The following is a 20502-nucleotide window of genomic DNA, read 5'->3' on the forward strand; positions in this document are numbered from 1 at the left end:
GAAGAAGATTATTACAGATTTTAACATTAAATAAAGGAAAGAGTAGAGTATCCAAGAGATCTGAGCATTAAAGAGGAAACACAATATTACTCATTATCTGAAGAAAATCCTTACAAATTTCAACATTAAATAAAAGAGATACTTCTAATAATTAGTCCTAATAGAGTATCTCTGCAAGTCTCAATATTAAATAGCAAACACAATCTTACCAAGTGGAGAAAATCATTTGCAAATCTCAGCATTAAAGAAAATGAATTTTTATAAGGAAACCCAATACTACTCTTTAATGATTAGTCAGAAACTAGAATAAAATATTTGGAGAAGATTATTATAGATTTTAACATTAAATAAAGGAAAGAGTAGGGTATCCAAGAGATCTAAGCATTAAAGAGGAAACACAATATTACTCATTAATGATTAGTCAGAAAATGGAGTAGAAAATTTGAAGAAAATTGTTACATATCTCAACACCAACATGTAGCAGTCTATGTAAAGAGTAGAGTATCCTAGCATATCTAAGTATTAAAAATGAAATAAATGGAAACTTGAGTAGATTAATTATTTGGAGTACATCCTTATAGATTTAAATATTAAATAAAAGAGATGCTTCTAATGATTAGTCCTAATAGAGTATCTCTGCAAGTCTCAACATCAAATAGCAAACATAATCTTACCAAGTGGAAAAAATCGTTTGCAAATCTCAACATTAAAAAAAATGAATATTTATAATCATTATCTCTCATAAATACCACAAAGTGTGTAGAAAACAGTTGGTAGAATAGGATTCATCCACTGCAATAGTAGATATATATAAAACTAAAATTTAAAGATGAGATAGGTTTTAATGATATGAGATCCAGAAAAATAGGGTTTTACAGAGGTTTTAGGAATATTGAAAAACTTGAAAACTTAGGGGAGGGTAATTCTCCTTTTATCTGTTTTCATTGTCTGCCAGTGACGTGCAACGGCCTGGTTCTCATTGGACCACCTGTTTCTGCCATACTGATACGATTGTACGAGAATATCAGGTACCTGTCTCATGCGTAACGGCCCCTGATTCCCTCCGTGCGTGTGTGGATGGGTCCACAAGGCTGATGGAGGGGTCTTCTTCCCGATTCCGGGCTGGGCCGGGAGATAGGAATAAGACTGAGCCCAGGGGGGATCAGCCTGAGAAGCAGTGAGGGCTGGGCCGGCCTGGTTGAGAAATCCATATGGGCCCAGTATCAAGGCTCAAGAGAGCTGGACCTGTTGGCGCAGAAGACGTATGGGCCTTCGGACGATGATCCGTGATCATAGGCTGAGCCCCTGACCGGGGTGGAGAAGTCAAGCGGTCATCAATTGCCCCTTTACCTTTTCGTCAGTTATTACTCAACTGGCGAGGGGGTAAATATCGAGAGTAATAATGATCGCGCCGCCCCAGGACAAAACTGTTCAGAACCACTTTTCGTCTCATTACTGTTTCACGTTTTGAATTCTCCCTATCTTCTCAACATCTTTGCTTTCTTCCGCTCTTCTGCGCGATTTACCTATATCGTCCTCCTGCCCCGGCTTCTCGCAAGGTACGCTCTTCTCTTTGTCTTTTCATGGATAGCTCAAAACTTCCCGAAGTTCTTAGAATAGAGTCTACAGTCACTCCGTCCGTCCTGAAAAATTTCTTTTCTAGGGAGTATTTAGATACCCCTCTCTTTCATATTCGGGCCCCCTATCCGAACGAGAGGATCGTTCTTCCTGACCCTCCTCCCTCTGACCTAATCGATCCCCAAAAGGATCTTAGCCTGGTCTTTTTTGCCAAACAAAGTGAGTTTGGCTTAACTTTCCCCTTTTCTCCTTTCTTTACCGAGGTCTTCCGGTACTTTAGGATAACTCCTCGGATGTTAGTTCCCAATTCCATTTTGTTCATGTCCTCCTTTGAATCTGTATGTCTGAGCTGGGGGTTCACGCCCACGGTGCATTTGTTTGTCTCCTTTTTTCGATTAGTCAGAGTAAGCCAGGGTTTTTATTATTTTTCCCCTCGAGGAGGACTTTCAATCTTTTCGGGTCATAAAGACTCAATAAAGGGCTGGATGGAGGCCTTTGCAATAGTGGAGCTCAAGAAGGAGTCCGGGCTCATCTGGGACCTAGAACTCTCCTGGGAAGATGTTTCACTGAACTGCAATGACCTGTCCCAGCTGAGCCTTACCGAACAAGTCGGGTATATTCGACTGACTTCTATTGAAAAGAAGTATGATGTCGAGAAATGTATGTTTGTGTCTAATCTCCGTGATATTAGAGACGCGGGTATTTTACTTCATCTAGCTGTGTTGTTTTGTCCTTGTGATTTTTGTGGCAAGTTGCCATATTTTGTATTAATTTCAGACTTTTGCAGCTTCCGTCGTGAAGATGGAATAGATCAAGCCTCCGAAGAACCTCATACTATCCCGTGAGAGCATGAACGCGGCGCTGGATGCCCTCTGGTCTGGGCGATCGGTGAAAGAGGCTACCGAGGAGGTGGCCAAGACTATTTCTACTAGAACGGTGGGTAAGCCTCTTGCTCCGCCTTCCTCCCGAGCTCCCAAACCGAGCACCCGGGGAGTTAAATCTGCCAGACCATCTAGCCGCGGCAGGTCGAGCTCGGCTTCCAAGTTTTCTGAAGCCTCTAAGTCTCCGCGGGCTTCTGGTGCAAAAGCGAAGGAGGATCCGAAGATTGCTGCCCAATCAGCTAAGGACTCTGAGCTCATGCGGACAGATGACCTTCAGTCTTTTGCTGACGTCTCCGCGGGGCTTTTGGAGGTTGCCCCCGCCGACGAAGGGGGGCTTAGGGACACGAATGAAGTCGACCCAGAAGGTCAAAATGCCCAAGAAATCTCTTCTGGGGTCGTCCTTACGAAGGAGGCTGAATCTGAGCCCGCGGAGGGGGCTCCTCCTCGAAGGGAGACAACAATTGTTTCTCGGGGCACGGCCAAGGAGGTCGGGAGTAAGCGCCCTGCTCCCTCTGACGCTCCTGCCCCTGTTGCTAAGAAACCCCGAGCCTCCGGAAGTGCTGCCCCTGCCCTGCCTCCGCTCGAGAAGAAGAAGACCTCGGTGGTGCCCCTGCTTTCTACTCTAGACAATGATATCCTGAATGCAGAGGACATCACCCATCAGTCTCCAGCGACCGTGGTCGCTAAAATAATCTGGGAGCGAATGTTCGGTGGAGTTACACAGGCTTCAAATCCTCATTTGTTGGCTCTCTCTAGCCATCTGGCTAGTTCTACTCAAAAGCAGGTGGCCTTCCGGGCTTAGTCTAGAGAGCAGCTGGGGAATATTGCTAGGGAGATGCTCCTGATGGTGAGTCTTGCTCGATTCTTTTCTGTTCTTAATTTGTTTCTGCCTTTCCTTACCCCCTAGCCTTACTTGTCTTCCCTTTTATTAGGTCACTGGCCTATTCATGCAGATAGATGCTCGGGACCACGCTCTCAGGGACTCTGTGAACCGTCGTGTCGAAGAGGCACGCCTTGAGGAGAATTTATCCGCGACCAGTGATGCCCGGGGTAATCTCGCCGCTGTCGAGGAGGACTACAGGTCCCTCCAGTTTGACTTGCACGCGGCCTTGGAGGCCCGTAAGAAGGCTGAGGAAGAGGCAGCTAGGGTGCAAAAGCATGCCCAGTCCCTAGAAGCAGAGTTGTCTCACGCTCGAAAGGTTCTTAAAGAGTCTGACGAGAGGGCAGCTGCAGCAGAGGTTCGTTGTGAGGAGGTTCTGAAGCAGCTATCCTCCATAGTGGATGCTTTGCGTGAGAGGGATGAGGCCGTGAGCCAAAAGGAGGAGGTCCAGCGCCAGTATGAGCAGCTGAAGGTAAAATTTGATGCTGTGTTGGCTCAAAAGGGTGAGGCCGTAGCTCGGGTGGTGGTCCTGAAGCATGAGCTGAGTAAGCAAGCTGATAGCATTAAGAGCTTGACTTTGGCGACAGAGAAGTCCAAACTTCAGAATCAGCAACTCTGCCAACAAGTCCAAACTCTGGAGATGAGGTGCTCAGCCCTGCTTGACGAGGCCAAATTAGCCGAGGATAGGGTCCAACTTGAGGTCGAGAAGCGTCTGAGGGAGTATAAGGAGTCCCCCGAGCTGAAGAATGAGATCCAGCAGGCCTGTGAAGCTCGTCTTCAGAATTATAAGGACTCTTCTGAGTTCAAAACTGAGGTGGCTGAGGCCTGCGAGAGGCGACTTGTGGAATATAAGGGTTCTAAAGTGATGAAGAAGGCCATATGGAATAAGGGCTTCCGTATGTTCGTCTCGGGTTTTAATCGAGGCTTAAGGGAGGCCAGGCATAACCCGTCCACCCCATTGACTGAACTTCGAGCTAAAGAGGAGGATTCTGATGGCGAAGAAGTGGTTTATGGGGAGGACGACAGACCCTTGCCCAAAGGGGCTTCTCGTACTGCGGTTGGGCCTTCTGAGGCAAACACTGAGCTGGATGCGGAAGATGTGGAGGTCCTCGACCTCGAGGAGGACGACGCCGAGCCCCAGGACAAGGATGCAGAGCTGGGAAAAGAAGGCGTTGGGCCTCAGGGGCAGGAAATGGTGCCTTTTGTAGGTACTGGGGGGTCTGAACAAGAGGATGGCAGTCCTCCCGTAGATAGTAATGTAAATAGTGTAAATGATAATGATGTAAATATGGATGATAATATGCCTAGACATGTAAGTCCTTTAAGGACAGTTTTTCCTTCATCAGAGTAGGTGATTAGAATAGACTGTCATATATTTTTTCTTTTTAATGAATTTTTACTTTCACTTATTTGGACTACTTCTTGTTTTTCATTCATACTTGAACTTATCTCTGCTTATCAAGAATGAAACACTTAAACTATGTGCTTCGAAATATTCCTAAGGAATCCGCTGTAAACTTTTGACCTATAGATTTATTTGTTTCACTAAGGCATTTTTATCCGTAAGCTCTTTCCGGGCTGGACTAACTGTACCCGTGAGCTCTGTTTTTAACAGTGATCAAGGCTTTCAACTTACAACTTTTTATCCTCGTTACTTTATTAATGTGAGCTCGGGCGCACAGCCTTTGCTGAGTAATAATAAGTCAGATCATGTACCTTTCGCGATGATGAGCAGGGCTCATCTTTCTGCCTTTAGTTCTGTCTTGACAGGGACTGGAGCTGAGGTTTTATCTGCTTCGTGCCATTAGATTTTCCTCGGATTGCCCCTTTACTTCCTCAGTATTTATTACATGAATAGTGAGGGGGTAAATCCCTATACTTCATTTGTACCTGCACGGCTTCTTTTTAGGCGATTTTACTTCTCTTTCTGGTTGTGAGCTCGGATGTCTGGTCCTCCTCGAGGTGATCCTTTGTCAGTCGGTGCAATTTAATCTGCGTGCTCCACTGGGATGGGGAGTTTGGCTTTTGTCGTTTTCCTCTCTAGGGTCGCCTTTGCTAAATGTTTTGCTTACTGTAAGTTAATCCGAGCTGCAAGAAAGGTTTTCGCTTTTGTCGTGAGTCCGTCTATTTAGCGGATATGGAGCCCGAATTTTCGTTCTTTGCTTAGGTTTGTATGCCTATTATTTGTGATGCTATCTGTGTTACGGGCTCAGGAGTTTGGAATTTTGTTTTCCTCATTTGTGAAGTCAGACTTCATTTCTTGCTTTGTTGTCGCGCCTCATACGGGCTGTGTTTCAGGGGTCTTGGCTGTTTTTGCTCTTGGAAAATCTTTTATATTCTGCCGGCCGTTTTTACTCCGGGGAGACCTTTTAGATCTCGCCGGCCATTTTTTGCCAGGAGATCTGGGGGATTCTGGTACTGAATTCGGGAGATCTTGGGGATCCCGGTCTTCTACCTCCAGGAGGTCTCTATGTCTCAAGGAGGTCTTCTAATGCTAGGAGATCTTGGGGATCTCGATCTTGTATTCGGGAGATCTTGGGGATCCCAGTCTTCTACCTCCAGGAGGTCTCTATGTCTCAAGGAGGTCTTCTAATGCCAGGAGATCTTGGGGATCCTGGTCTTGTATCCAAGAGATTTTGGGGATCCCGGTCTTCTACCTCCAGGAGGTCTCTATGTCTCAAGGAGGTCTTCTAATGCCAGGAGATCTTGGGGATCCTGGTCTTGTATTCGAGAGATCTTGGGGATCCCGGTCTTCTACCTCCAGGAGGTCTCTACGTCTCAAGGAGGTCTTCTAATGCCAGGAGATCTTGGGGATCCTGGTCTTGTATCCGGGAGATCTTGGGGATCCCGATCTTCTACCTCCAGGAGCTGAGGTTTATTAATGTGAGCTCAAGCGCACATCCTTTGCTAAGTAATAATAAGTCAGATCATGTACCTTTCGCGATGATGAGCAGGGCTCGTCTTTCTGCCTTTTGTTATGTATTGACAGGGACTGGAGGTGAGGTTTTATCTGCTTCGTGCCATTAGATTTTCCTCGGATTGCCCCTTTACTTCCTCAGTATTTATTACATGTGTAATACCCGGCTAGACTCCGGTATCGGAATTTCTACCGTCCGGTGAAATCTCGGATGTCGAAAACCTCTAGAAGGATAAAATCATATTTTTATAAAATTTTTTAATGTATCTTATGGTTTTAAGCAAAAAGGAAATTGAGTTTTAAATGGAAAAGACCAAGGAGACATTTCCAGGTTCGGCCACCGAACCTCAAGTTCGGCCGCCGAAAGTGGGATAGTTTAGGGGGGCAAGTTAGGCTTCCGAAAGTTTCAAAGGTTCGGTCGCCGAACCTCATGTTCGGCCGCCGAACTTGCATGAGTTTTGGAGGCACTTTAGGCTGCCGAAAGGTGGTCTGGCAGCCCCTATATAAGAGCTCCATGGCCAAAACGGGCGAGTTTTCTCCCTATTTTCGGCCACGGTGAGTTCTTGCTCTCCCATGGTTCATTTTAGATGTTTTTCCTTCGATCTTTCATGTTTTAACAAGCTTTATGTTGATTTGAATATATTTGAACAAAAGAGCGAGTTTTGGAAGCTTGGAGACCAAAGAGTTGAGATCTCTCCCATCTCCAAGTTGGATCGTCTCTCCTCTCGTTCTTCAAGAGGTAAGAGTAGATCCATAGTTCCTTTCATGTTTTAAGTAAGTTTTATGAAGTTTCTTAGGGTAGAAATGCATGTGTAGGTTTATATTGAGTTTTTGGTTAAATGTATGTTTATGAACAATGTATGTTGGATATGCATGTTTGATGTGTTGTAGATGGGGTTTAGGATAGTTTGAAGCCCCTAGGAGCTTGTATGCTTAAGTATGCATGTTCTAGAATAGGAAAATGCATGATTGAATGAGTTAGGAGGCGTTTATGCATGTTGAGCTGAGTTTCTGCCCTTTTGGGAAGAACTCAGGTTCGGCAGCCGAAGACTCTTTCGGCCGCCGAACCTGCCTTTGGTAGCATGTATCGGCTGCCGAACCCTGCCCCCCAAAGTGGACTTTCGGCTCTGGAAGGGAGTTTCGGCCGCCGAAGGTGCTACCGAACATGCATGAGTTTCATCTCTGGAGGGAACCTTCGGCCGCCGAAAGTGCCGCCGAAGGTGCATGACTTTCGGCTCTGGAGGGCCTTTGGGCCGCCGAACCTGCCGCCGAAAGTGCCCTGTTCAGCCCTCCTTTGCATGATTTATGTGATTGTTTTAAGGTGTTTTAGGAGGTTTTTGGGGAGTATTTTAGAGTCATGTTTATGTATGTTAGGTCCCTCATTTGAGTCCACCTGTGTAGGTTCGGACCCGAGGAACCGAGGACCCCAGCAGTGAATTCAGCTGCTTCTGAGTCTGTTAGAGCTTCAGCCAGAGGTGAGTGGAATAACCCTTTATGCTTTAAAGTAAATAAATAAATTCTGAGCATGATACATGCATCATGAATGCCATGAGATATACTAGGGTGCTTGCATTAGAATTCACGAATATGTTGCATTGCATAATATGTTGTCGATGTGGATGAATGTTGGATGATCTTTTAGCCGCACTACGTTATGATATGATGTGATACGGTATGGAAGACCAGTGAGGCCCATTCTACGCCCCTGGCACTATGAAAGAGAAAAACCAGTGAGGCTCAGTCTACGCCCCTAGCACTATTGGAATGAGTAGTGGGCTATTGGTGACAAGTTCATCCTTGATGTGATTTGTTTGTGATGTGTTGCATTTCATGAAAGCATGAAATATAAGTTGAATGTTTTACTATTCTGCTCACTGGACTTTATAGCTCACCCCTCTCCCTTAACCCCCAGGTTTGCAGGTACAGGGTAGACCAGAAGGTCAGCAAGAGTAATGAAGTTATGGTCATGTAATAGCTAGTGTGGACATGATAAATGTTGATATGTTATGTTTAGCACAGTCATGTAAAAGTATAGTATAGAAATGTAATGTAATGATGCTTATGGAAGTTTAGAGTTGTGCTTGACCATAGAATGTTGTTTATCCCCTTAGTACATGATCTTAGATGTTTAATGATGATTATGTAAACCAAACTCAATACAGGTTATGTCACCCCATTGGAGCATTGATGAGACTCCAAGGAGGGGTTAATGTTTATGATTATGTTTATGTATAGTGCATGCACAGGTTGAGTTTGGTGAATGAATGAAAGAATGAATGAAAAGAAAAGTTCAAAATTTTTATATCATGGTTGATCATGTATGGGATTGAACAGTTTTACAGGCTGCATGTTAGGCTTGCTACGGGTCCCGGCGGCCTTAAGCCGATCTGGATCCTAGCACCGGTAGCGGTCCGATTTTCGGGTCGTTACAGATTGGTATCAGAGCCCTAGGTTCATATGGTCGGACCTAGAGTGTCGGGCTCATAGAGGTTATAAAAGGTCAAGCACAATAGGAAGATCATGTCCACTAGGATAGGATATAGAGTCCTGTCTTGAATGATGATGTGAAATGCCATGATTATATGCATGTGCATTAATGATATGCTATGTATGTGATGTATGTGATGCGGGTTCATGTTTTTACACATGAACCATTTGATGCTAATGTTTATGTGATGTGTACTGTTTTTCAGTAAACAGGATGAAAGGGACTCGTCGATCTGCACGATTGACTGGAGTACCACCGGAGGACGAGGGCACTGATGCCCGTCCTCCTGCATTGCCTAGGGCAATGTCAAGTATGTCCAGTAGTGAAAGAGCAGTAAGAGACGCTAGAAGGTCTTTGGATCTGGGTAGAAGCAGATCAGTGAGGGGAACAGTGCAAGGGGATATGTCAGAGGATGTGGGGGATCAAATGGATGTGGATCAGAGGAGGGATGGCAGTCTTGGAGTAAGTATGTCGGAAGAGGGAATGGGAGAGTCCCAAGGAGGCACTCAGGCCTCGGGATTTGTTCAGCCACCTTACTACCCACCCTTTTCACATAATCCCGGGTATTCGATGGGAGGTACATCGGATTACCCCAGTTTTAACCCTTATCACTCTCAGATGCCATACCCACCTTTCTACCCACCGTACCCATAGTACCCGATGTATCCACCCCCACCCTACCATCCAGGTACAGCAAACCCTACCCCAGGGGATGTTGCACCTCCTCCACCACCAGCAGCACCTACTGTCCCAGAAACACAAGTACCAAAACTTAGCTCATCTGGAGGGAGCAAGGTCAAGATGACTGACTACATGAAGCTGGGTGCTCCCCAGTTTGAAACAGGTGATGACCCGTTCGAGTATCTCGGGAGGGTCAAGATGATTACAGATGAGATAGGAGCTGATGACAGTAGAGCCATTCAGATGGCTGGGTTCACACTAAAATGCAAGAAGGCCCGAGAGTGGTTTAAGAACTATGTGAACTCGAGGTTGGACAGCCTATCATGGGAGGAGTTTGCAAATCAGTTTGCAGGATGGGCTTTCCCTGACAGTTCAAGGGAGTTAAAGATGATTGAATTTGAGCAGTTGAGGCAGTCAGATGAGATGAGTATAGATGAGTATACAGACAGATTCTTGGAGCTGTTGCCGTTTGCTGGGCAGAATCTGGACACCGATCAGAAGAAGTCAAGGAGGTATATCATGAGGCTCCATTCCAGGTATTCCTCCTTGATTCAGTCAGCAGAGAGGGAAAGTTTCCATGCCATAGTGGATATGGCTCGGAGAATGGAGGCTAGTGCAATCATCAAAGGGAAAGTTAAGCAGTCAGTAGCACAGCCTTTTGGTTCTAAGACCCCTGGTGGGGGCAAGTTAGACCCTTCTTCTCTGAGTTCAGCTAGTAAGAGGTGGAGCAGTACCACCAAGAAGCCAAAGAAGAACAAGTTTTGGAGCAAGATCAAATCAGGTCTGGGATTGGGAAGTGGCTCTAGCTCAGGTGCAGATAATGCAGTATGCAGGAAGTGTGGGAAGCCGCACAAGGGTGTATGTCTGGTTGGGACGACAGCCTGCTTCAGATGTGGGCAGGAGGGACACATGGCTCGGGAGTGTCCTAGAGCAGCTTTTATGGCGCAGTATCAGCAGACAGCCTCTAGTAGTGTGGCTCAGCCAGCAGCTCCAGCCGCGACTCAGGCCAGTGGCAGAGGCAGAGGGAGAGGGACAACCTCTTCTTCAGCGGGTTTCAGAGGTGAAGGTCCATCAGCCCCAGCACGGATCTTCACAATGACACAGCAGGAGGCAAATGCATCGAACACCGTGGTGGCAGGTAATCTCATCATTGGTTGCTCAGATGTTTATGTCCTAATGGACCCTGGTGCATCTCATTCTTTCATTGCTCCGAGGGCCGTCGAGAGGTTGGGATTGATGGTCTCTGCGTTAGAGTGTCCCCTATGGGTCAGTGGACCCAAATGTGACCCGTCAGTGGCAGAGTCAGTCTGCCAGTATAATTCAGTTTTTATTGAGGGGAGATGCCTTTCTGCCGACCTTGTGGTTCTAGATTTGACAGACTTTGACGTCATTCTAGGGATGGATTGGCTATCTACCCATGGTGCTACCTTGGACTGCAGGGACAAGGTAGTCAAGTTCAGATGTCAGGATGGGTCAGAGGTTGTCTTCAGAGGAGACAGGGGGAGTACACCTAGAGGTTTAATATCAGCCCTACAAGCTCGTAGGCTGCTCAGAAGGGGTTGTCAGGGTTTTCTGGCTCATGTGAGAGAACTGGATAGTCATGTTAGAGAGCCCGCCTCAGTGCCCGTGGTCAGTGAGTTTTTAAACGTTTTCCTAGACGAGCTGCCAGGTTTACCACCTGCTAGGGAGATAGAGTTCGAAATTGAGTTGATGCCTGGAACTAGACCGATCTCTATCCCTCCCTATAGGAAGGCACCAGCGGAATTGAAGGAGCTTAAGGAGTAGTTGCAAGAGTTGGTAGATAGAGGCTTCATCCGACCGAGTACCTCACCTTGGGGTGCTCCAGTGTTGTTTGTGAAAAAGAAGGATGGATCCCTCAGACTTTGTATCGACTACAGGCAGTTGAACAAGGTCACTACCAAGAATAAGTACCCTTTGCCAAGGATCGACGATCTATTCGACCAGCTAGCAGGAGCAGGTTGTTTCTCCAAAATAGATCTGAGATCTGGGTACCATCAGCTGAGGATAAGAGAAGAGGATGTGCCGAAGACGGCGTTCAGAACCAGATATGGGCACTATGAGTTTCTTGTAATGTCGTTCGGGTTGACCAATGCCCCTGCAGCATTCATGGATCTCATGAACAGAGTTTTCAGTCAATACCTGGATCACTTCGTTATTGTCTTCATAGATGATATCTTAGTGTATTCCAGGAATGCAGAGGAGCATGCCCATCATCTGAGGTTAGTTCTGCAGACCTTAAGGGAACATGGCTTGTATGCCAAGTTCTCCCAGTGTGAGTTCTGGCTGAGGAGCATCTCTTTCTTGGGGCATGTGGTGTCAGAAAATGGAATCGAGATAGACCCCAAGAAAGTGGAAGCTGTAGCTAACTGGCCTAAACCCACTACGGTGACAGAGATCAAGAGTTTCTTGGGTTTGGCAGGTTACTATAGGAAGTTCGTTCAGGACTTCTCTAAGATTGCAGCTCCCATGACCAGATTGACTAAGAAGAATCAGAGGTTCGTGTGGACCGACCAGTGTGAAGAGAGCTTTGAGGAGTTAAAGAAGAGGTTGACTTCAGCACCGGTGTTAGCTCTGCCATCTAGTAATGAAGACTTCTCAGTCTATTGCGATGCGTCCCGTGTGGGACTGGGTTGTGTGCTAATGTAGAATGAAAGGGTGATTGCTTATGCTTCTAGACAGCTAAAGAAGCACGAGTTGAATTACCCTACACATGACCTAGAGATGGCAGTGGTGATCTTTGCACTCAAGATGTGGAGGCACTACCTTTATGGGGTTAAATGTGAGATCTTCACAGATCATAAAAGCCTGCAGTACATCCTGAGTCAGAGGGAGCTGAATATGAGGCAGAGAAGATGGGTAGAATTGCTCAGTGACTATGATTGCAAGATTCAGTACCATCCGGGTAAGGCGAATATTGTGGTAGACGCCTTAAGCTAAAAATCACTTGGCAGTTTGTCCCACATTTTAGCAGAGAGGAGGCCAGTGGTGAGGCAGTTCTTCGAGCTCATTAATGAAGGTCTACAGTTGGAGTTGTCTGGTACAGGTGCTTTGATAGCCCAGATGAGAGTGGCACCCGTGTTTCTGGAGCAGGTAGCTCAGAAATAGCATGAGGACCCAGAGTTAGTGAAGATTGCCAGGACTGTTCAGTCAGGCAAGGATAATGAGTTCAGATTCGACAGCAAGGGGATCCTCCGCTATGAAAACAGATTGTGTGTACCAAATGACGTAGGGCTGAAGGGAGACATTATGAGAGAGGCTCATAATGCCAGATACAGTGTTCACCCTGGAGCCACCAAAATGTATCAAGATCTGAAGAGAGTTTATTGGTGGCCAGCTATGAAGAGGGAAGTGGCACAGTTTGTGTCAGCCTGCGAAGTATGTCAGAGGGTGAAGCTGGAACATCAGAAGCCGGCTGGAATGCTTAACCCACTACCTATTCTAGAGTGGAAATGGGAGAATATAGCTATGGACTTCGTGGTGGGGCTACCGGCAGCGTCCAACAGATTGGACTCCATATGGGTGATTGTGGACAGACTGACCAAATCTGCTCACTTCATCCCTGTCAGGGGTGGCTATTCTGTGGACAAGTTGGCGCAGGTGTATGTAGATGAGATTGTCAGATTGCATGGGGTTCCTGTTTCAATAGTGTCTGATAGAGGACCCCAGTTCACCTCCAGGTTTTGGCGGAGTCTGCAGAATGCTATGGGTACTAGGTTGGATTTTAGCACTGCTTTCCATCCACAGACTGACGGACAGTCAGAGAGGACCATCCAAACAATAGAAGATATGCTCAGAATGTGTGTGCTAGATTTTGGCGGTTCTTGGAGGCAACATCTACCTCTGGTGGAGTTTGCTTACAATAACAGTCATCATGCTAGCATAGGGATGGCTCCATATGAAGCTTTGTATGGAAGGAAGTGCAGGTCACCTGTTTGCTGGGAGGAAGTTGGATAAAGGGCTTTGGCAGGGCCTGAGCTTGTAGAGATCACCAGCAGGGTGGTGCCCATAATCAGAGAAAGGATCAAGACTGCTACAAGCAGGCAAAAGAGTTATGCAGATATCCGCAGAAGACAGGTAGAGTTTCAGGAGGGGGATTTGGTATTGCTCAAGGTGTCTCCAATGAAAGGGGTGATTCGGTTCGGAAAGAAAGATAAGCTAGCTTCACGGTACATTGGGCCCTTTGAAATCTTACAAAAGATTGGAAATGTATCGTATAAGCTAGATTTACCTGCTTCAATGGAGAGAATCCATCCGGTTTTCCATGTTTCTATGTTAAGAAAGTTCGTGTCAGATCCGAGCAAGGTTCTTAGTGAGCCTGATGTGGAGATCCAAGAAGATCTCACCTATGTTGAGCAGCCAGTACGGATCTTAGACACCCAGATCAGAAAGCTAAGGAACAAGGAAATCCCGATGGTGAAAGTCCTTTGGAATCACCACAAATCGAAGAGTGTACCTAGGAGACACGGGAGTCTATGCTTCGGCAATATCCTCATCTCTTCTAAGGTGAGTTTTTATGTGCTTTGTATGAATGTTTATGTTTTATCCTATGCCATGTGTTTGTTTGGTGAACATTCGGGGATGAATGTTCTTAAGGGGGGAAGAATGTAATACCCGGCTAGACTCCGGTATCGGAATTTCTACCGTCCGGTGAAATCTCCGACGTCGGAAACCTCTAGAAGGGTAAAATCATGTTTTTATAAAATGTTTTAATGTATCTTATGGTTTTAAGGAAAAAGGAAATTGAGTTTTAAATGAAAAAGACCAAGGAGACATTTCCAGGTTCGGCTGCCGAACCTCAAGTTCGGCCGCCGAACGTAGGATAGTTTAAGGGGGCAAGTTAGGCTTCCAAAAGTTTCAAAGGTTCGGCCGCTGAACCTCATGTTCGGCCGCCGAACTTGCATGAGTTTTGGAGGCACTTTAGGCTGCCGAAAGGTGGTCTGGCAGCCCCTATATAAGAGCTCCATGGCCAAAACGGGCGAGTTTTCTCCCCATTTTCGGCCACGGTGAGTTCTTGCTCTCCCATGGTTCATTTTAGATGTTTTTCCTTCGATCTTTCATGTTTTAACAAGCTTTACATTGATTTGAATATATTTGAACAAAAGAGCGAGTTTTGGAAGCTTGGAGACCAAAGAGTTGAGATCTCTCCCATCTCCAAGTTGGATCGTCTCTCCTCTCGTTCTTCAAGAGGTAAGAGTAGATCCATAGTTCCTTTCATGTTTTAAGTAAGTTTTATGAAGTTTCTTGGGGTAGAAATGCATGTGTAGGTTTATATTGAGTTTTTGGTTAAATGTGTGTTTATGAACAATGTATGTTGGATATGCATGTTTGATGTGTTGTATATGGGGTTTAGGATAGTTTGAAGCTCTTAGGAGCTTGTATGCTTGAGTATGCATGTTGTAGAATAGGAAAATGCATGATTGAATGAGTTGGGAGGCGTTTATGCATATTGAGCTGTGTTTCTGCCCTTTTGGGAAGAACTCAGGTTCGGCAGCCGAAGGCTCTTTCAGCCGCCGAACCTGCCTTTGGTAGCATGTATCGGCTGCCGAACCCTGCCCCCGAAAGTGGACTTTCAGCTCTGGAACGGAGTTTCAGCCGCCGAAGGTGCCACCGAACATGCATGAGTTTCGTCTCTGGAGGGAACCTTCGGCCGCCGAAAGTGCCGCCGAAGGTGCATGACTTTCGGCTCTGGAGGGCCTTTCGGCCGCCGAACCTGCCGCCGAAAGTGCCCTGTTCATCCTTCGTTTGCATGATTTATGTGATTGTTTTAAGGTGTTTTAGGAGGTTTTTGGGAAGTATTTTAGAGTCATGTTTATGTATGTTAGGTCCCTCATTTGAGTCCACCTATGTAGGTTCAGACTCGAGGAACCGAGGACCCCAGCAGTGAATTCAGCTACTTCTGAGTCTGTTACAGCTTCAGCTAGAGGTGAGTGGAATAACCCTTTATGCTTTAAAGTAAATAAATAAATTCTGAGCATGATACACGCAACATGAATGCCATGAGATATACTAGGGTGCTTGCATTAGAATTTACGAATATGTTGCATTGCATAATATGTTGTCGATGTGGATGAATGTTGGATGATCCTTTAGCCGCACTACGTTATGATATGATGTGATACGGTATGGAAGACCAGTGAAGCCCATTCTACGCCCCCGGTACTATGAAAGAGAAAGACCAGTGAGGCCCAATCTATGCCCCTAGCACTATTGGAATGAGTAGTGGGCTATTAGTGACAAGTTCATCCTTGATGTGATTTGTTTGTGATGTGTTGCATTTCATGAAAGCATGAAATATAAATTGAATGTTTTACTTTTCTGCTCACTGGGCTTTATAGCTCACCCCTCTCCCTTAACCCCCAGGTTTGCAGGTACAGGGTAGACCAGGAGGTCAGCAAGAGTAATGAAGTTATGGTCATGTAATAGCTAGTGTGGACATGATAAATGTTGATATGTTATGTTTAGCACAGTCATGTAAAAGTATAGTATAGAAATGTAATGTAATGATGCTTATGGAAGTTTAGAGTTGTGCTTGACCATAGAATGTTGTTTATCCCCTTTAGTACATGATCTTAGATGTTTAATGATGATTATGTAAACCAAACTCAATACAGGTTATGTCACCCCATTGGAGCGTTGATGAGACTCCAAAGAAGGGTTAATGTTTATGATTATGTTTATGTATAGTGCATGCACAGGTTGAGTTTGGTGAATGAATGAAAGAATGAATGAAAAGAAAAGTTCAAAATTTTTATGTCATGGTTGATCATGTATGGGATTGAACAGTTTTACAGGATGCATGTTAGGCTTGCTACGGGTCCCGGCGGCCTTAAGCCGATCTGGATCCTAGCGCAGGTAGCGGTCCGGTTTCCGGGTCGTTACAACATGAATAGTGAGGGGGTAAATCCCTATACTTCATTTGTACCTACACGGCTTCTTTTTAGGCGATTTTACTTCTCTTTCTGGTTGTGAGCTCGGATGTCTTGTCCTCCTCGAGGTGATCCTTTGTCAGTCGGTGCAATTTAATCTGCGTGCTCCACTGGGATGGGGAGTTCGGCTTTTGTCGTTTTCATTGTCTGCCAGTGACGTGCAATGGCCTGGTTCTCATTGGACCACCTGTCTCTGCCATACTGATACGATTGTACGAGGATATCAGGTACTTGTCTCATGCGTAACGGCCCCTGATTCCCTCCGTGCGTGTGTGGATGGGTCCACAAGGCTGATGGAGGGGTCTTCTTCCCGATTTTGGGCTGGACCGGGAGATAGGAATAAGACTGAGCCCAGGGGGATCAGCCTGAGAAGCAGTGAGGGCTGGGCCGGCCTGGTTGAGAAATCCATATGGGGCCCGGTATCAAGGCTCAAGAGAGCTGGACCTGTTGGCGCAGAAGACGTATGGGCCTTCGGACGATGATCCGTGATCGTGGGCTGAGCCCCTAACCGGGGTGGAGAAGTCAAGCGGTCATCAGGTTTCATATACCTTTTGTTAAAATAGTACGATTAAACCAAGTGTATTTATCTATAAAGTAGATGTTACTTGATTTGAAATGCAAAAAAAGCATATCAGTTTTGATAGATCCATAAAATAGAACACATAAAAAGTTTCAACTAAAATATAGCAATAATAACAAAAGGTTTTTAAGATAGCAAATATTAAACAACTGCTATTTTTAGAAGGGCTTCTAGACTCGAAATCTTGAAAAGTATTACTTTTTTTCTTTGCCTTTCCTGTGCAAGAATAAAATAAAGACAAATTTAGAACGTTTTTTAAACATTATAATAAATACGAAAACGATGTTAATAAACTATTAGGCATACTCAATTTTTATTTTTTTAATAGTTCGCGAGCTAGAAGGTGAAATAACAGTAAAAAAAATAGACAATTGATCACCGCATGAAGAGACATTTATTTGTTCACTACTTGAAGAGATAATCAATTGTTTATTGATTGAAGAGACAGTCAATTGTTCACTGTTTGAAGAGAAAGCCACATGTTCACTGCTTGAAGAGAAAACTAATTGTCCACTACTGAAAGAGATAGTTTCTGGTTCACTGGACAACTCAGTATCTGCATGAGAAAAAAATTCAAGCTTTCTTCGTGATTTGGCCCTTGCATTTTAAGTTAATGGACTTTGTACAAACACAGGTTTTTATGAGGGAGTAGAAGAAGTAGACAGTTGGTTTTTCTGAGTTGCTGAATCATCCTTAAAAATGTTAATCACACGAAATATAATCTTTAATGCTTGCTCCACATGTGCGCTTATAGCAACCTGAAATATTCTCTCAAGATTATAAATTATTGTCATTATTGAAGGAACAGAATTTCTTTCTCTTAAACGGTGAACTAAATTAGATTATGTAATCCAAGGAGATTTGCAGCTAATCTGCCAAAAGCAACAAAAGTTGTTGTCCCTATATTGTCTCAAACAATGATAGCTAATTTGTACCTTACAAACAACCAATATAGGAAATAATCATAATAGACAACTTGTTTAGTTAATGAAGAAAAGTAGACAATCCATAATGATACACAGAATTGGAGCTTTTCTAAGTTCCCCACATTTTCTATTATACCAAATATATTGTCATAGCTCTGTATCCTGCTTTTATAATGAGGACATGCTCTATACCACCATCCACTTGAAGTATCAATCTTTTCAATGGTTGCTTTACATGTAAACTAAATGTCATGTTCGTTAAGATATTTAGCATATTAAACTTACTAAGAAAGCTAATAAAGTAAACATATAAAAAATCACAGGTTATAATTATACCTTATCAATGTGAATATCTAGAGCAAGAAGCTCTCCAAATTTTTTTTTTTTCTGTTTGTAGTCTTTTCAGTTTCAATAACAATAGAACATTTCTCAATGGGTGAACTCTTTCTATTTTATCTGAGCTTTTAGAGACTTTGATAATAAAAATTATATCAGTAATCATGAAATAGACAAAGAATGCATGATAAATCACCAAAAGAAATATATCGCTTATAAATATATATATATTCACCCTTGTATAAATTGAAGCACTTCTGGAATTTGGGGATATATAAAGATATTTACAGTTGAAGTGCTGCTAATGCTTATTTCATTTATAAAAAAATATTTTTAAATTGAAGAAAATAAGCAGTAGAGAAAAATTTATAAAATTTAAGGTATCTCGAAAAGGCTTGATAGACATACCAATGAATGTAATGACAACTGATCCATTATCTTCTTCTTTGAACACTTCCTCTTCTAAAAGCTTAATAGCTATTTTGTCCCATAAAGTGATATGAAGCTCTTCACAGCGGTAGATACCATATCATTAAAATAATTGCAATCTTGAACCTATCCAAAAATTATATCATGTAAATCAATTACTTATCATTTTGTATTTTAATGATCCTTTTTTTTCTAATCTGACTATCCATTCTGATAGATTCAATGCATCTTATTGAGATCGCTTTACCCATGATATTTGTAAATCAATAAAATAATGTAAATATTTCAAGATAGATCAAAGGAAACAAAATACATCGAGAAAAAAATGATTACTTTACCTATTACAAAGAAAGTATTTTCTTGTTGTCGTATGATTTCTCTAAAATTTAAAAATGAAAAGCAGTCAAAAGGAATTCTTAGATCTATAGAATCTAATTTTTTCACAAGTACATTGCCAGGTAATTTGATACGGTATGGATGTCAGCTCAACCTATATTTTTTTTACAGAATAAGACAATAAACCTTGATATATAATATATTTTTCCTTCTGTAAGGAGTTGCTTAAAATGGGCAGCATCTTGTTTTCTCACAAAATCTTGAATGGTATCACCCTTCACATATTTGTAAAAGGTTAAAACATAAGTAGAAGGTAAATGTATATGAGAACATTACAAAATAAATATTTTCATCAAGTATCAAGAAATCAAAGCTGAAAAGTTCTCCAGGATTATAAAGGCTGAAAAACATTTCAAATTCATGCAATCCTGACTTTGATAGTAATACCTTTACTCCTTTCATCAGTATCAGCTAACAAAGTGTATGCCATTTTCTATCTTTGACATACAAATGTAAATTAAAAAAATAAAAAATAATTAAACAGTTTAAGAACTTAGACATATATAGAAGCATTTAAATCTTCAAAAATCTCACTGTAAACGATGTTCTTTGTACATGCTATATAGCCATCTGGGGCTTCAGATTTATATTTTTCAATTGCAATAGTAATTTCATATTTAGAAGTTACTCTTGATATTACTACATATAAATACAAGATTATTCAAATAAATACCCTCATATTTCAATGTTTGACCTTGAGTCTTATTAATTGTCATACAATAACAAATTTTAACTGAAAACTGATAATATGCACATTTGTGTAGTTTTAATATTCTAAAATACTTAGATATTGAGTTTAATTTTATTTAAAATAAGTTGATCTTTTGAATTTTGATATCTTGGTAGGTTAAATAAGGATTGAAGAATAATAAGAGAAAAATCCAATTCGACTCTACATTCTGAAATCAAAGACATTCTGAAATCAAAGATTCATGGGCGTAACCAAGTTTACAGAAGGATAAGAAGCAGAGTCATGCTTGAACTCTAACTCCCAAAGTACTGTGTTATAAACTACGTTATGGGCATAACATGTTTGACGAGAGAAATCAGAGTCTAGTTTTAAATTTGAGAAACAAATAGATAACTCTAATATGCCAAGATGTACTCGATTTTGATTTTAACTACTTGTATTTAGGTTGAGTTAGGACTCTTAACGCTATAAAAAAAGGACATTTTGATGTATAGATGCACCTCCTATATCTCATATCTTATCTCTCATCTCTCATCTCTCATCTCTCATTCTTAATTAGCTTAGGAGGCTGAAAACACTTTTCTTATTTGTATTGTTTCAGCCATGAACATGTGTAGCTAAGTTCTTCTTTCAGTTAAAGGATAATTAAGGTTTCAAGTTAATTGATTGTGAGATTTATGTGATTTTATTATTTCCTTAATTGTTCTTGATATTTATATTGTTTCCATGTCTACTACTTATTATTTTTTTGTTGATTGTTGTATTAAGGAGC

At 43.0% G+C, this 20502-nt stretch overlaps 2 protein-coding genes across 2 annotated transcripts; both read left to right on the forward strand.

Annotated features, from left to right (window-relative positions):
* The first annotated feature begins 2427 nt into the window (after positions 1 to 2427).
* LOC110621497 (protein ENL-like) lies at positions 2428 to 3261 on the forward strand. Its single transcript, XM_021765776.1, has one exon. It carries the CDS (start codon positions 2428 to 2430, stop codon positions 3259 to 3261), a length of 834 nt encoding a protein of 277 aa, XP_021621468.1.
* Positions 3262 to 3406: 145 nt separating this feature from the next.
* On the forward strand, positions 3407 to 4690 carry LOC110621498. The gene has a single exon (XM_021765777.1). It carries the CDS (start codon positions 3407 to 3409, stop codon positions 4688 to 4690), a length of 1284 nt encoding a protein of 427 aa, XP_021621469.1.
* Positions 4691 to 20502: the final 15812 nt, after the last annotated feature.

The sequence above is a fragment of the Manihot esculenta genome, chromosome 8, assembly GCF_001659605.2.
Source record: "Manihot esculenta cultivar AM560-2 chromosome 8, M.esculenta_v8, whole genome shotgun sequence".
NCBI classification, from domain to species: Eukaryota; Viridiplantae; Streptophyta; class Magnoliopsida; order Malpighiales; family Euphorbiaceae; genus Manihot; species Manihot esculenta.